At 33.7% G+C, this 16,147-nt stretch overlaps 2 protein-coding genes across 2 annotated transcripts; one reads left to right on the top strand and one right to left on the bottom strand.

Annotated features, from left to right (window-relative positions):
- Window positions 1-1,521: 1,521 nt before the first annotated feature.
- On the bottom strand, window positions 1,522-4,215 carry LOC148308149 (RUN domain-containing protein 1). Its single transcript, XM_088262226.1, has one exon. The coding sequence runs from the start codon at window positions 3,982-3,984 to the stop codon at window positions 2,260-2,262; it is 1,725 nt and encodes a 574-aa protein (XP_088118352.1). The 5' UTR covers window positions 3,985-4,215; the 3' UTR covers window positions 1,522-2,259.
- A 2,715-nt stretch (window positions 4,216-6,930) lies between these two features.
- SrpRalpha (signal recognition particle receptor alpha) lies at window positions 6,931-14,429 on the top strand. Its single transcript, XM_088262228.1, has 10 exons — window positions 6,931-7,117; window positions 7,235-7,487; window positions 7,563-7,682; window positions 9,538-9,676; window positions 10,115-10,268; window positions 10,862-11,009; window positions 11,109-11,251; window positions 11,570-11,725; window positions 12,476-12,683; window positions 13,559-14,429. Exons 1-10 carry the CDS (start codon window positions 7,001-7,003, stop codon window positions 13,987-13,989), a joined length of 1,869 nt encoding a protein of 622 aa, XP_088118354.1. The 5' UTR covers window positions 6,931-7,000; the 3' UTR covers window positions 13,990-14,429.
- Window positions 14,430-16,147: the final 1,718 nt, after the last annotated feature.

Here is a 16,147-nt window from a genome sequence, read left to right as displayed (position 1 = left end):
ACTTTCTACTCAATTAAAGTAATAAAGTTAAATTTGTTTAAAATTTCATTGATAATGTTCAATCACATGATTTCTTAAAATAACTTAAATGTTGTCAACTTAATCCTGTATATATCTTTTTTGTAAAACTATTTAAACTTTCGAAGAAACTTTAAATTTAACACATTAAAAAATCATATTTTTTTATAGCAACATTAAATAACTTTAATTCTATAATTAAAATAAAACTTTGTTTTAAATCACTATAAATATTTTATTTGAACTTAATTATAATGTATACCAGTTTCGAAGCTAATTGCTTCTTTTTCAAGACTGATTAGTATTAATCAGTCTTAAAAAAGAAGCGGTTAGCTTCGAAATTGGTAGACATTATAATTAAATTAAAATAAAATATTTACAGTGATTTAAAACACAGTTATATTTTAATTATAAAATGGAAAATCACAAAGTTATTCTTCAAATATAAATTATAACTTTAATTCTTCTATAAAAATGTATTTGTGTGTTGCATATTCAAATAATATTACCACTGATTTTTTAAATTTAAATTAGCAAATAAATTTATTTAAAAATCACACAAAAATAAAATACTGATGCTGAATACTGATAAATATGATGTAAATATGTCATGTTTTATTAAAACTCATCTATAATTACTGAATACTTAATTGAACATCACTATAAAGTTTGTTAAAGAGAGATAAAAAAATGATATGATTCGACACGAAAATAAATTAAATATATTTGTGGGAATTGGAATGCCTTTAATTTCAGTCAATGTACATTTACTTAAACAGTGATTGCACTGTCAATGAAATTTTTAAAAGTATTTGTAAAGAGATTTGGAAATACAAACCAAAAGAAGAGATATGTTTGTTTATTGCATACATCTGACAATCATAAAAAGTTATGTTTGTGTATATTTCTTCTAAAAACATTCTTACACTAACCAAGTCTACTGTAGCTTTCAACAAATTCATAATTGATAATCATAACTAAAATAAATGCAGTAGAATCGCGATTTACCAGAATGGACAAAAAAAACACTTACTCCAAAAATAATTAATAATTAAAATAGTTAGAAATTGTAACACCAGGATTAGGATGACAACATCAAGGATGATGTATCTTTCAAATAGAGGCAGCGATTAGGTGTTGACACCACATAAAAATATTGGAACGTCTGTACGTCAAATCATAGAATTATACAAATTATATTGTAAATACTACTACAGTGAAACCTCTATCTATCGTTCCTCGAATAATCATTTTCCCGGATGTGTCCTTTATTTCTTCTACCCTGAATTAATTTCATACAAAAATATATTGCATTGATCATTTTTCTATCACTATTTTACCGCATTCATCGTTGAATTACATTTTTTCACATTCAACGACAATATTCCTACGTGTGAGATAGAAACTATCGAAAGCTTGTGTGACGCAAGGTTGACGGATACAGCAGAAGAGGTCAATATTGATGAAGAGGAGCCGTTGCCTGTATCTTCATTTTCTTTAATATTTTTTTCGTTCACTTGACTTTTTAATTCCACATTCATAGTTTACTTCAATAGGTCCCTTTAAAAACGACAGATAGAGGTTTCACTGTACTACTACCAAACGCTGTTTCTCCGCAGGGGTAGGCAGAGAGAATGGAATGCCACACTCTTCTGTCCTGACATACACTCCTAGCTTCCTTCACATACATACATCTAGTAATACATGCTCTCCGGTTACGTAGACTTTTGACACCACCAGATTTTAGGTTTTGATTGATCTGATAGTGTCAAGTCTTTTTTGGCTGTCCTCGTTCTGTTCTCCCACTCACATTCACCACATATATTTTCTTGGTCATTCTCTCGTTATCCATTCGCTCCACATTGTGAATAAACATCTGATAATAACTGGGTTTCTTAAAATATGGCCCATCCTTTTTTTAAAACATTGATTTAAGTATTTTGGACATAGTTTTTTTGGAGTTTACAAATATCTTAGGTAAACCGCTTCTTGGTAAATCTTGAGTCTTCTGTACATGTATAAGTACAATGTACCCCCATAAACATTTTATGACACTTTATAATTATTATGGTGCTTTGACTAGAAACTTTGGTTCTTCTAAAATCTTTGGTAAGTAATTGCATATTAAATATATACATCTTTATGTGTAAGACATTACATAAAATATCACAAAATAATATAAAATATTGGAACATAATTAAAAGTAAATGGATTGCCTATTCGTAACAGTATAATACTTGCTTACATAAAAACATCTTTTATGTTCTGGAACTGCCGGACAGCCAAATCAACGGGTAAATTGAATTTGTAGAGAGTCAGTCGATCCAAGCTCTGAAGACTATCTTGGAAACCGGTGTTAGTAACATAACTTGTGGAAGAGTAGCATATTTGCATCAGATTCTTATTTTTAAACAAAAGATTGAGCCAAGACACTAGTTTCTTGGAGTTTAAGCCGGCGCATACGAAAGCCTTAAAGTGTGAATCGTAGCTTCTTTTATATGGCATGTGTGAAGCTACTATGGATCCGATGGCACTTAACATACTCTGTTTGTTGGATATGGCCGTTCCCCCGACAATGTCCAGGTTAAAGCTCTGAGAGAGCTTGCGAGCCGGGGTGGAGTTGTAACTATCCCCGTTGTTTATCTGGTAGTACTTGAGAATGAGTTCCCAAGCGTGCATGCTTTTAGATTGGGAATTCCGACGCATCGGAAAGCAACCGATGAAAGGAACGACGCTGTTCATATCACCGAACGGAAGGAGTCCGTGCTGCATCAAGTCGCGGATGTTGACAGCCAAGTGTTTCCTCACGGCTGTGGTCAGAGGTACGTTATGTAATATCACAGAACTATCTTCGGAATCACTGTCGTAACTCCCTAGCACCGAATCCGGTCTCGAGTGACTGTGCTTCAGCATGTTGAGGACAGCGTCGATGGACATCTCTAGCCTGGCTCGCAGATCGCCCCAGTGGTTGACGATATTGGTCCTCTTGAGATCATTTTTATGAAAGACATTCGTGGAACATCCGAACTGAGCTACTGCGAACATTTGCAAAAGAGCCACAATTTTCTTCATCAAATTAACTGTTTCAGCTCGAAGTTCGTCATTTTTATTTGCTGCGGAGCTGATTTTAGACTTTTTATTTTCCACTTTACATTTCTGATTGCTTTTCTCTATTTGTTTAATGTCAGACTCTGGTTTTACTTTGATGGACCCGTTTTTGAGAAAATTAATAAACCTTTGCATGTCCTCCACTTGTCCCTGCAGCTGAGAGATGAGGTTCTGGTTGTCTGCCGAGCCGGCGCGCGCGACACACGCCGCCTGGTGACGCAACTCTTCCGCAGTCAGCGGCTGCTGCCAGCCTTCATTCAGAGATTTGTTAATATTCTGCTTTAAATCGTTGATAATCACATTGCGGTGATCCAGGTAATCCCTTTTACTCGTACAACCGGATATACTTTCATTAGAGAATGCGTCCAATTCCTTTAATTGCGATTTTAGTTGTTCTATGAAATGCAGCTGTTTGATTCTTTGTTCTTTCAGTTTCTCGTCTAATTTCTGGCATTCGGGGCAGCTGGCGGAATGTTCTAGTATATCTCGAGATGTGTTGCCCGTTCCGACAATAGATCCCAAATCTGGCACACCTTGGAAAGTGAATTCTTCCAACGACTTCAGCATTTTTTCTTTGTCATCCGATGGAGCTTCTACTATTTGTCGCAATCTGAACTGTACTTGAGCGAGATGAGAAGTCAAAGAAAAGAGAGAAGAAGAAAGCATTTCCTGTTCTTCTTCCAATGCTTGTAGACGTTGAATCTCGCATATATCATTCCTTTCAAAATCATCCAACTCCAGCTCGTCGCTGAGGGTATCTTTTGCAGCCCCCAGAGGTTCGCATCTTTCGCCTTCCCATATAGGTTTTCCATTGAAGTCATCGACACCATCGTCCAAGTCGCTGGAACACGAATCCATTTATAAAATATGGAAAGGAAAATATGAATTTATCGCACCTCGTAGAGAACACAGTGTATTCTAATTTTCAGTTGATCAAACAATACTTTCAATGAACTTTACACGAAAGTATAGACATATTGAAAGGATATACTACAAATGCGCAAGGTTTATCAGCACATTACGTACGCATATCAATATAACAACATTTCAAACAAACGTCACCCGTCACCCACACAAGCCCCATTCATTTGACACATTGACGTCATCTGACGTCACATTAATGTTGCAAGTTTAGGAAATGGACAGAAGGACAATATAAATGTGGTTATTTATGAATTTCAACAAAAGTGTAGGTACCTACTTACAATTTTCGTTCGTAAAACATTGGTGAGCATGAGCGCCCGAAGGGGGGGGGGGTGGCCAAAAGAATTGCCAAGTGAATTGCCCCCCCTCTGGAATTTTTGAAAATAGTCAAATAATGTTAATTTTATTTTAAATCACTTTGCGTTTTCAAAAAGAAAGTGTGGAGAAATAAAACTACAGTGTCCTGTCAAAAAGGATAAAATGAATAATGAATTAAAGTACAAAGGCTTCCAAAATATTGTAATTAAAATCAATGATTTTTATGAAAAAAAATATTGCTATACTAAAAACTTTTGAGAGGGAGTGAAAGCTTATGTTACTTTGCTTTTGATTTTGAATTTTATGTATTGAAGGAGTGAAATTTTTAATAAAAAACACCAACAATCGATACTGAGCTTTCTCGTAAAGTTTGGTTTTGTAAAATCTGAAAAGTTTTCATTCGGTGAAATAAACAAGCGTATAAAGATAAAGATTTCGATAAATTTCGTCATTGCTTCCAATTTGGAACCCCGAATTTAGAAATCAAAAGATTGATATTTTGCATAATCTGAGTGTTTAAAATATTACATTAAAAATCGTTTTTCTTTCTTTTAAAAATTTTCACTTCTAGGCGCGCAGATCATTTGTTCGTTATCAGACAAAAATAAAATAAAATAAAACGACGGCGGGTTTCTTCAAAGCCTAACCTTTCTTTAGAAAAATATATTTTATTATTTCTTACTGTAAAAGAATTTTTCTTCGGAACAATGGTAACAGACCATCAATGTTTACGATGGGTAAGACCGGCAATTAGGGAATTTCGGCCGTTAGCAATAATGCATTTCGTCGTCCGCGTCTAGGGTCGTTAAAAACGGGCTGACCCACGGACCCAAAGCTACGATCATAAATATTAAGCCGCCCTTTGTAACTACCCTCTCGCCGCCTCTCGGAAGTGGAAGGCAGAGAGAGGATAGAACGTCACAATACCTTGTCTAACTTCCGCCATCTTTCCTTGTACGCGTCCATAAGGCACTCCCGTATATACTGGCAATACATATGGATGAATAAATAATAATAATAAAAATATATATATACATCACGCTCTAAGTTCCATTTAGGAAACTTGAAATAGCAATGAAAATTGAAAATTAAACTTTACATTAAAATCAACCTTGTCAGGAATCGAACCTGAACTTCGAGTGGTTGACAAACGCGTCAACCACTACTCTGAAAGGAGTCTCTATTAATAGATTATTTTATGTAATAATTATAAGTTAATCTAGTTATTATAGTCAGTTTAATTAAGAATCAGTTAGTTAATAATAAGTCATAATATAATTAGTTTTGTTAACTTTTAATTATTTGTAAGTCTATAACTCGGTTACTATTAACGAGTAGTTGTGGACACCATATGCTCCACCTAGGGAGCAGATATGGGTTTAAGCTTATAGTAAGTAAGCTACGATAAGATTCTTCTTAAGTTAACTAGGGTAAGGAGTAAGCGAGAGGGGTAGTACGACCCTCTTGCTCTATCAACAGTAGGGGTAGCACGCGAGCTGAAGACGCCGCAACACGAGTCGACGAAAAATCCCCGACCGCGCAGGTCGAACGCGCACGCCGTTGCGCTCGACCCGAGCCCAAACTCGGCACTTCATCAGCTAAGTGCTCAGCTGCGAGGAGAAATCGTGTGAAGTGAATAGTGTTCATTTCTCCAAGACACGATGTAGCCAGCGCTACAAGGCCATCTTCCAGCCGCGAAGATGCCTCATCCCTCATCCTTCACATCGAGGAACGCCAGATTCTTTCCAACAGCGAAGGAACTGCTCATCTAGGACGTCCGCCGTCCACCCAGGAACACTAGATTCCTGCCCCTCCAGGAACACCAGATTCCTGCCCCTCGAAGACCGCCCAGCCTACAACCTGTGGCCGTCACGCCCAACGGGATTCCACAACCCCGGAGCCGTTCATGGCTCATAACTATGGATCAATCTCAATCTTCGTTACGGTGTTTCGTTAAGTGAATCTGTGAACAAGACATGAGCTAGGAAAGTGAACTTTGGACTGTGTTGAGGACCTTTCGTTTAGTATAAGCTATTTTCTATGTGTTGTAATCTAGGGTAAGTCATTTTAATAATATGTCTACTTAATCGATTAAACCAGGTACATGAAACATTCAAGTTTTAATTATCCTTCCCCCTTTTACCTTTATCTTGATTGTAATTGTATTCAATTCGATGCATACTTCCTCCGGGCTCAAATAAACAAAGATTAAATTCATTCAGATTAGATCTTAACAAGCGCGATATTAATATACATAGCGGGGTAACACGGTACACGAGGCTTCCTTTTCCGCGGATAATCGAGTTCCCGGAATTCGTATTCGCCGCCCCGCGAGAACGATCAATGGCGATTTCCCCCCATTATCTCTCCAGAACGTAGCCGTCAGGATGATTTCCCTCCGAAATTATCGATCAAACCCCTTCTCTATGTCCAAATAGTAATCCCAAATAATCAGCGTGTTGTTAAGATAACCGATGTGTGCGCAAAGCTTACTTATTTTGCAGTACCTACCACATTAGAAGTTTAATCTATGGTTCATATAAAATTCAAAATCTATGGTTTATTGCACAAAAGTGACGTGTGGGAATACGTATGTCGGGTTTCAAAATATTTCTTTTACTAATTTCTTAAAATGTTAGATTTATTTACTATTTTTAGTAAAGGTGGGATTGTGCTTTGGTGCTTTCAAAGCACTAGCGAAATATTCGCACCATCTGTCAATGCACTAATTAGAAGTGTCATATTGCAGGTAATTCGTAATTAAATTATCTCCATATGCAAAACACAATACATGCTTATGATTATTTTCTTCTTATTATAGTCTTGCCATTTGATTGTTTATCAAATTATTTGATTATTGTTTTAGGAAAGGACTGGTAATAATGCATTTGACCACAAGTCTCTCACGCTACAGTACAAACTCGACAATGAGTTTGAATTAATATTTGTCGTAGCATACCAGAAGATTCTACAACTTTCTTACGTAGATAAGTTTTTGAACGACATTCATCTACAGTTTCGCGACAAATATAAAAATGAACTGCAAAATGCCAACTTCTTCCAAAAATTTTCGTTCAGCTCTGTTTTCCATAAAGTTTTACAAGATTCTGAGCAGTGGGGTAAATATAATATGGTTTTAATAAAATGAATTTTTGTTTTTGAACATGAAATGGACAATTTGAGTACATTTTCAGGTAAAAGCCAAGCTAAATTACCTAAACAGATGAGGACCTTTGAAGATTCCCTGAAGTCAAAGAAAACCGTAGCTTCAATGATTGAACGAAGGGGTGATGAAAAAGAAACTAAAAAAAGCGGTTAGTATCAACAAAAATTTTGCTTATCATATCCTATCAATGTATTTAAATGCATCATACGTATATTTATTTTTAGCAGATTTACCAAAACAAAATGATTTTTATGTAACTTAAGTTTTACATAGTAAATACCACTATTTCAATATAATGGTATTTAATATGTAAAACTTAAATTAAAATAGACAGATATTTACCACAAAGTGACTGCCAAATCAATTAATGAAATGATTTTTACTTTACTGGTGTTTCCATTATTTTTGTTTGGAAAGGGCAATGTGTTGCCATATGAGAAATGTTTTCATTAACATTTCTGATGTGTTCTGAGTTCTTCCAAAACTCAGTTTGTGCATTTTTTCCTGTTATAGCTTTTACGACTTAGGTTTAATAATTTGTCTAAAATGTTATAATGGCACCTTGATTCTTGGCTGGTTAACAATGTCATGATTGGTGGAAGGTAAGTCAAGACTTATTTTATTTTTTTATTTTTTTTTAAATTTATTTCTTAAGTTAGCTTATATTAAAACTAATATAAACTATTATATACATTTACATCATCTTTATATATTTACATTTCCTTACAGTAACTTAGACATTTATTTTTAAATTCTTTCAGACATTTTTCATTCTTCATACATTCAGGCATCTCATCATACATTTTTAAACCCTTATACATCAAGCAATTTTGCGACTCAGCTCTTTTCAATAATGGTAGTCTTATTTTATCCTTTTGTCTAGTAGCATATTCATGACAATTTTTGTTTAAGACAACTTTATCCTTAAAATATTTTGGTAATTTATCGTGAAAAAATTTATGTATAAATATCAACATATTAAATTTAAGTCTTCTTCTTACAGATAACCATTTTAGTTCATCTCTCATTTTTTTTACATTGCTATATTTATTTTTCTTAAGAAATATTCTCATCGATTTATTTTGTATAATTTCTAGTTTATTTAAATTTCCTTCGTTTGCTAAAAATAATATTGTTGAACAGTAATCTATATGTGGAAGAATGATTGTTTTGTAAATTAGTTCTGCAGTATCTTTATTTAATTTATTCCTTAATCTACCAAGGAAAAATATTTTTTTTATAAATTTTTACTTATGTGGTTATGGTGCAAACTATTTATTGCAATAAAACTCCGGTGTTATTAATTTTATTAATAAATCATATTGGGCTGATAGCTAAACTTAGATAGCTATTACCATATTTGAAAATGCTCATGAATATTGATCATGTCTACTTATGTATTAATTTTAAATCAAACATAGATTTTTTGAGTCTACTAAGTTGTATTTTATTAACAAAAACACAAAAAAAAATTATATTCTACAAATTAACTGCCAAATCAATAAATAATTGATAATGTCATTATTAATTTTGCATGTTTTTAGGTTAATATGTGTATTTCCTTCTGAAATTGTAAAAAAAACTCTATACCATATCGCCATGAAGATGGCCCATGTAATGGTGACTGAAACATCAGAGAGAGAGACGATAATGACACTATCTTTATAAAATTAATAGACTTTGTTTTCACCACTTTTTTTAATCATATAATTCTACCTACCGGTTTCAACAATACATTGTCATCATCAGGGTTTATTTTAAATAATAATAAAAAACATTAAAAATATTAGAATACTTTCACAAAAAAAAAACTTCCAGACTTGAAACCGGTAGGTTGAATTATATGAATGAAAAAGTGGTGAAAACAAAGTCTATTAATTTTATAAAGATACTATAAAATGTACCACAAAGTATCTGCGGAAAACATTCAAGAAATAATGACACTAATTAAATTAAATTAAAATATGCATTCTATAAATAATCATGTGCTACTTAAATTTCAGTAAAAATAGTTGAATCTAAACCAAAATGTGAAATAAACGGAAAAGCTGAAGTAGATGATTCTCTGGATGAGGAAATAATGGCGGCAAACAGAGCGAAACTTGCCCAAAAGATGGCCCCTAAAAAGAAGACTGACAAAGTGTGAGTTTAAGAATCATTGATGGAATTATTGTTGTTAAATCTTTTAAATCATCTTGTGTCGGGTTGTGGTCCCATGGTCTCATGGTTAGTGTCGCGGACTCTCAAGTCAGAGTTTCTCGGTGCGAATCCACTCTAGCACAATTTGATATCTATTTCTAATAATGAGCCGCTTAGGCTCACAGAAATAGTATGAAATTTAAATATTTGTGTAAAAAATAAAAACACAAATATTTATCTTTAAAAAAAAAAATATAATAATATTACATACCCATGTTACGTGCTTGAAATTATTTATTGTACATGAAAGGATCATTTGAAGGATTAATAATTTTTTCAGAAGCTTTGTGAAATTATCAAATATGGCATTGAAAAATAAAGATGATAAAGGATGAGCATTAATAATATTATTTAAAATATGCAATTATGTTTTCTTTATAGCTCCAAGTCCCCGAAGAGTCCACAGGTGGATAAGGCCGGGAAGAAGCCGAGAGTTTGGGAACTCGGAGGGGGGTCCAGAGATTTACCAGAACTGGATCGTTCCAAGGATAAACCTGATGACGTCGTCCGATCTGATTTTACACCAGAGAATGATGTAATGCGCTTTATACATAATACACAAATTAATTCATTCTGTTATCCATACCTCTTATCCATACCATCTTATCCGCCTCCGTAGTGTAATGGTCAGCACTCTCGACTACCGTTCTGGAGGTCCCGGGTTCGATTCCCAGAGAGGGGGGGGGTCAAATAAACATAAGTGATTTTTCACTCTAATGTTTATTCAATCTCACCCTGGACTGGTACCTGAAGCAGAGGGCTGATCACCTTTCCTTCTGTGTTAACGATCAAGATCTCTCTCTCTGTTTCTGGTCTCAATCCTGCGGATTGGTCTGTAGCAACAGATGACATCTCTTTCGCCATTCTCGCCTATTTTCGGAAGTCCTCTTCAGCTCCTCATAGGTCGAGCAGCCCATGTCTTCGCACAAGTCGCTTAGGTATTCGCGGCGTGGGTGATCAAGATAAAACTGTGTTTATATGAGGCAGTGCCCTATGCACCATTGGGATGCAGAAAAGGGTTTATTATTAATCCATACCTGATGACTTGAACTAGTACAGAGTTATTTAATTATTTTACTGTACTGCATAAACTATGGGTATCTCACTATCCTTTGACATATTTTCCAGATTGTTGGACAAATGCAAGGAGTGATTCAAGATTTGGAAGTAGAATCTGAAGAGGAATACAGCAGCGATGATGAAAATGAATCCCCCAACGCTAACAACACGAAGAAAGAGACAAAGTCTTCTGGTGGAGTGTTCAGCATATTCAAAGGTTTACTTGCGCGCGTATTTAATGCATAATCTCAAATTTTTTATTGGATTCATATGATTTCTCAGTAATTTATCTTCACAATGTTTGATTGATTTTCAGGTTTGGTAGGGCCTAAGGCTTTGACTTCCGAGACTATGAAACCAGCTCTGGAGAAGTTACAAGATCACCTAATTTCCAAAAATGTAGCCACTGACATTGCTCAAAAGCTGTGTGAATCTGTTTCTGCGAAATTGGAAGGAAAAGTAATAAATTCATATATTTTGTATGTCAACAAAACAGCAATATTTCAGAAAAACAATAAATGATTCTGTAATTATAATTAAAATGTAACCTTGTTTTAAAATCACTATAAATTTATTTAAAGTGATTTTAAAACAAAGTTACATTTTAATTATAAAATGGAATATGTATCACAAAGTTAGTGCTTCAAATATAAATTAGATTCTGTAATTATTTAAGGCCATGCTTTCAAACAAATCATTAATTTATTTTACAATCAAATATTTATAGAGTTAGGTCTTTTAATAATAATTTTATTTGAAAACTATAATTTTTTTTAGGTTTTGGGAACCTTTGAAACCATTGCCAAAACTGTCAAGAATACCTTGACTGAATCCTTGGTCCAGATTTTATCTCCTAAAAGAAGAGTCGATATCCTGAGAGATTGTCTGGAAGCCAAAAAGAAAGGAAGGCCATACGTGATGTCATTCTGTGGAGTGAGTAATGCATATGATTTCAATATGCTCAATGTTTCAGGGGGAGACTGCGTCAATTCAGAAGGATATTCCTCTTCGTTATCTTACAAAAATATTAATTTTAAAAACAAAATATTTTTATTTTTCATTATGTGGTATAGAAAGATGGATAAGGAGTGGGGAACTTGCGGCCTCTTTGATAGTCTGATATATACAGCCTTTTGAGTTGGGCCAATTAAAAAAAAAAACTTCATAGATAAGAATTCAGCTTTCGCTTGTTTGTGCCCGCAAAACTCGAAAAGTGGTCCATGGATTTGCTTGATTTTTTTTTCATTTTTTAAAAATGATTTTTTGTCTTATGTTGAATCAGATAAATGAATATTGCCTTTAGAGATGAAAAAGTTCTCACCCCTGGTCTATATTAGAATTTTTTCACAAAAATACAATTTCCTAAAGAAATCATTAAGATTTTTTCTAAGTTTACTGTGAGGAGTATCTCTGTATAAATAATACAATATACATGATTAAAATTAAGAATATAAACTATTTTATTTTTTTAGCCTTTTGTTATATAAGTGATTTTTTCACTCGTAATATTTATTCAATATTACCCTAGATTGGTACCTGAAGCGGAGGGCTGATCACTTTGCCTTCATATGTTAACGATCAAGATAACGCTGTGTTTATATAATGCAGTGCCCTATGCACTATTGGGGTGCGGATAAGGGTTTGAAGAACCCTTTGTTTAAAAAAATGCGTTAACTATTCCAGGTTAATGGGGTTGGCAAGTCTACCAACTTGGCAAAGATATGCTTTTGGCTAATTGAGAATGAACTATCTGTGCTGATTGCGGCATGTGACACATTCAGAGCTGGGGCTGTTGAGCAGCTGAGGACGCACATGCGTCATCTGAATGCTCTACATCCAGAGAGTAAGCACGGCGGAAGAAATATGGTGCAGCTTTATGAAAAGGGCTATGGTAATTATACTTAAATATGTATTACAGTCAGTGGTCAGTTAAAATATGTACATAGTTTAGTAAAAAGTATAGAAAACCTTCCATGTTGCAGATTTTTTAAAGAACTGATTTATGTTCCTTGTTACACCAATGCTAAGTCACTAAATGCTTCAGTAAGTCAACTATATGTGGCAAAAATTTCGAGTCATTTTTTTTAAATAAATAAAATGTGGTCAATGTGCAAAAAGTTGATAGAATTACTCTTTATCCCTACTAAATAACACCGGCAATTCACACAAATTTAACCTTTAACTACATTTTAAAACAGGTACACATTGTGTTGCCAGTTTAAAAAAATAGAAACGTGAACGCCATCTGATCACAAGTAAATCTTTTGTTTCCTATCCATTTTTAATTTAAATTTTACTAAGTAAATACCACTATTTCTTAAAATCTACTGTAACACGTGTTTCGATGCATTCCACATCATTTTCAAACACCGTATGTGAAGCTAATTCTAAATTTTAGAGTTGGGTCTGTGGGACGTTGAAGGTTGAAAAAGGGGTAGGAGATGTTTCTTATTTTTAATTATTCATTTAATTTCATTAAATTATTTATTTTTATTTTTATTTCTTATCAGTGGGAACAGAGACAATAGGGGGATGCTTTAGTCATTGTCATATTGTTAATTATGGGTTTATTGTTATTTTTATATTTATGAATTTCTATTGTTTCAAAATGTTGTAGTTTATGGCTTTTCGTATTAATTTAAGAAATAGTGGTATTTACTAAATAAGTTTTAAATTCAAAATGGATAGGTTTTACCACAAAGTGACTGCCAAATCAATTAATGAAACTTTTGTTTCCTGTCTAAAGTGTCGCTAATTTGTCTTCAGGTAAGGATGCTGCCGGTATCGCGATGGAAGCCATAAGATTTGCAAATGAATCGAAGATTGACGTGGTTCTGATAGACACAGCTGGAAGGATGCAAGATAACGAGCCACTCATGAGGGCTTTGGCTAAACTGATCAAAGTAAACGAGCCGGATCTCGTTTTGTTTGTAGGAGAAGCTCTTGTAGGAAACGAAGCGGTCGATCAACTGGTGAAATTCAATCAGGCCTTAGCAGACTATAGCTCCAGTGCCAATCCGCACATAATCGACGGCATTGTGCTGACAAAGTTTGACACCATCGACGATAAGGTCGGTGCCGCTATATCCATGACATACATCACGGGCCAGCCCATAGTGTTTGTGGGAACAGGCCAAACATACACAGACCTGAAGGCTCTCAATGCCAAAGCTGTGGTACACGCCCTTATGAAATAAATTTTTATACCCACCTCAGCTGCCTTACTAATAACATAATCATTATGTAATTTATTTTCCTAATTTGACAATATTATTGATGCCATAAATATGTACTTATTGTATGAATGTTTTTATAAGGATAAATATACCCATCTTATATTCTTGCAAGAGAAGTCGCATTGAACATAAATTAATCATGTTTGTCTAAAAATGCAGATTTAAAAAAAGTCAGTATAAAAATGTTATGACCATTCTTTTTCTATGGATGTTTTATATTGTTTATGGATTATCAAGAAAATATAACATATGTGTAGTATACTATGTACTTTTGATGTTCGAGTATTTTGTGCATATTGGAAATAAATATTAATTAAATTGTTCATATAATTAAGTTATTTGGGTAATGGTTTATTATTGGTTAAAAACAATAAATTTATATTATGAAGGCATTACATGATGTTTTTTTTTATCTTTACACCTTTATTTCCCTTCCTGTGTATGATTTGCTCTTATTGTGCAATTATAATTAGTTTTTTCATAATTGAAATATAAGATTATTGCATATTGGTACATATATGGAAATTATAAATGAGTGAGTGAGGAAAAAACGGTAAAACAAATTTATGAGGCGAATGTTAGCGGGAAAAGAAGCAGAGGAAGACCGAGAAAAACATGGCACGATCAGGTATGCCAAATACTTGAAAGTGGTCAGGTTAGGAGTCGTAACAATCGGCGGGTATGTATGAGGAGATGCATGAACGTGGAAGAGGCGAGGAATGTTTGCAAGGACAGAGTGGTGTGGCGCTCTATTCTCTCTGCCTACCCCTGCGGAGAAGCGGCGTGATGGTTAGTTAGTTATGGAAATTATAAAGTCTAATAACTTGACTTTTTTATTTGTAAAATATGCATATCGTATCCCTAAAAATAAAATAGGTATGGCTAATGAAACAAATTAAAAAATTTTTAATAAAAAACCTGCACATTTTTTTTTCAATATACATATGTCAAATTATATTCCTAATTTAAGATTATCAAATCGTGATGAAAAAATTGCAGAGCTCATCTAGGTACCTACATATAATTTATTTATGATCATCACATTCATACGTTTCTTGATAATCAGGGATTATGATTAATCCATATTAAATAAGTCCATAAGCAGTGCATTCTAGATAAATTACATCTTTTTGGACACAGGTAGGCAAACTTTAAGCCTTTCATATCTTTTTGAAAGTGAGTCAGTATTTCAAGTGGAGGTTGTAGAAATATTTTATTTATAATGAATTCACTCGGCCGTATGTAAAAATGGTGGAAAAACCAGATGTTCCTAAACATAGACCACAGCTTACATATACCAGTGATAGACAACCTGGTCCCTATCGTCTACTATTGGCCATTGAAGCTTTAATGGTGGGCAGTAAGGATTTCGTCTGCTCATTTATGACTTCATTAATTAAATATAATTTCAATAGACTTAATAATTTTATTTTTAGTAAACCTCCATTCAAGAATAAGAAGTATTTTTGGCTAGTGGCAAATTGAGTTACCAGAGGTGTGGTGCTGTTAGAAATTTAAGAAAATATGTGTGTTTAAAAGCTTGAATATGGAACACCCTATCGATATGATATTTTCTCAAATAAATCAGATGCGAATTTCTAGGTCTATTCACATATTTTTAACTCACAGTTTTACACTTATTCTAGAATCTTAAAAATCCCTTAATTAAAAAATCGCAAACTCTAAATTAATTTCTATAATATTAAATTATAAAAATAAAATCCAAGGCCGGAAAGCCAAATTAATATAAGTTTAAAGGGATGCCTGTTTTGTTCGACTTGAATTTGTTGGCATGAAATGTTTATATTTTTTAGGCTGGAGGCGTTCCTCTTTTTTAATCTAATATCCAGCGAAGAAATTCCAACAACTAATATTTCTGGTTTCTGGAATTCAAAATCAGCTTTCTGTTAGACTATTCATGAACCGGGTAAATATATCAGAATGAAGACACTAAAAAAACCTGAAGCTATTATTCCTTTGAATTTGCCGCGCTAACCTCCTGTTCACATATTGCTATTTCATGGATTAAGTACAGTGCGTAGATACGCTTTATGTGTTTATATTGAACGTCAAATGCTTGAAGAAAACTATGCCCATTAGTTTAGTCATACCGATTTGG

This window comes from Brachycentrus maculatus, unplaced genomic scaffold (assembly GCF_059751285.1).
Source record: "Brachycentrus maculatus isolate JH-2025_06_01 unplaced genomic scaffold, ASM5975128v1 h1tg000175l, whole genome shotgun sequence".
Lineage (NCBI taxonomy): Eukaryota > Metazoa > Arthropoda > Insecta > Trichoptera > Brachycentridae > Brachycentrus > Brachycentrus maculatus.
The sequence above is the reverse complement of the archived record's forward strand: the minus strand, read 5'-3'. Positions and strand labels throughout refer to the sequence as shown.

Coding starts and splice junctions, on each gene's coding strand:
- SrpRalpha (XM_088262228.1), top strand. CDS start 7,001: ATGTTAGATTTATTTACTATTTTTAGTAAAGGTGGGATTGTGCTTTGG. Junction 9,677..10,114: donor AAAAAGAAGACTGACAAAGT/GTGAGTTTAAGA, acceptor TTTTCTTTATAG/CTCCAAGTCCCCGAAGAGTC. Junction 12,684..13,558: donor GCTTTATGAAAAGGGCTATG/GTAATTATACTT, acceptor ATTTGTCTTCAG/GTAAGGATGCTGCCGGTATC.
- LOC148308149 (XM_088262226.1), bottom strand. CDS start 3,984: ATGGATTCGTGTTCCAGCGACTTGGACGATGGTGTCGATGACTTCAAT.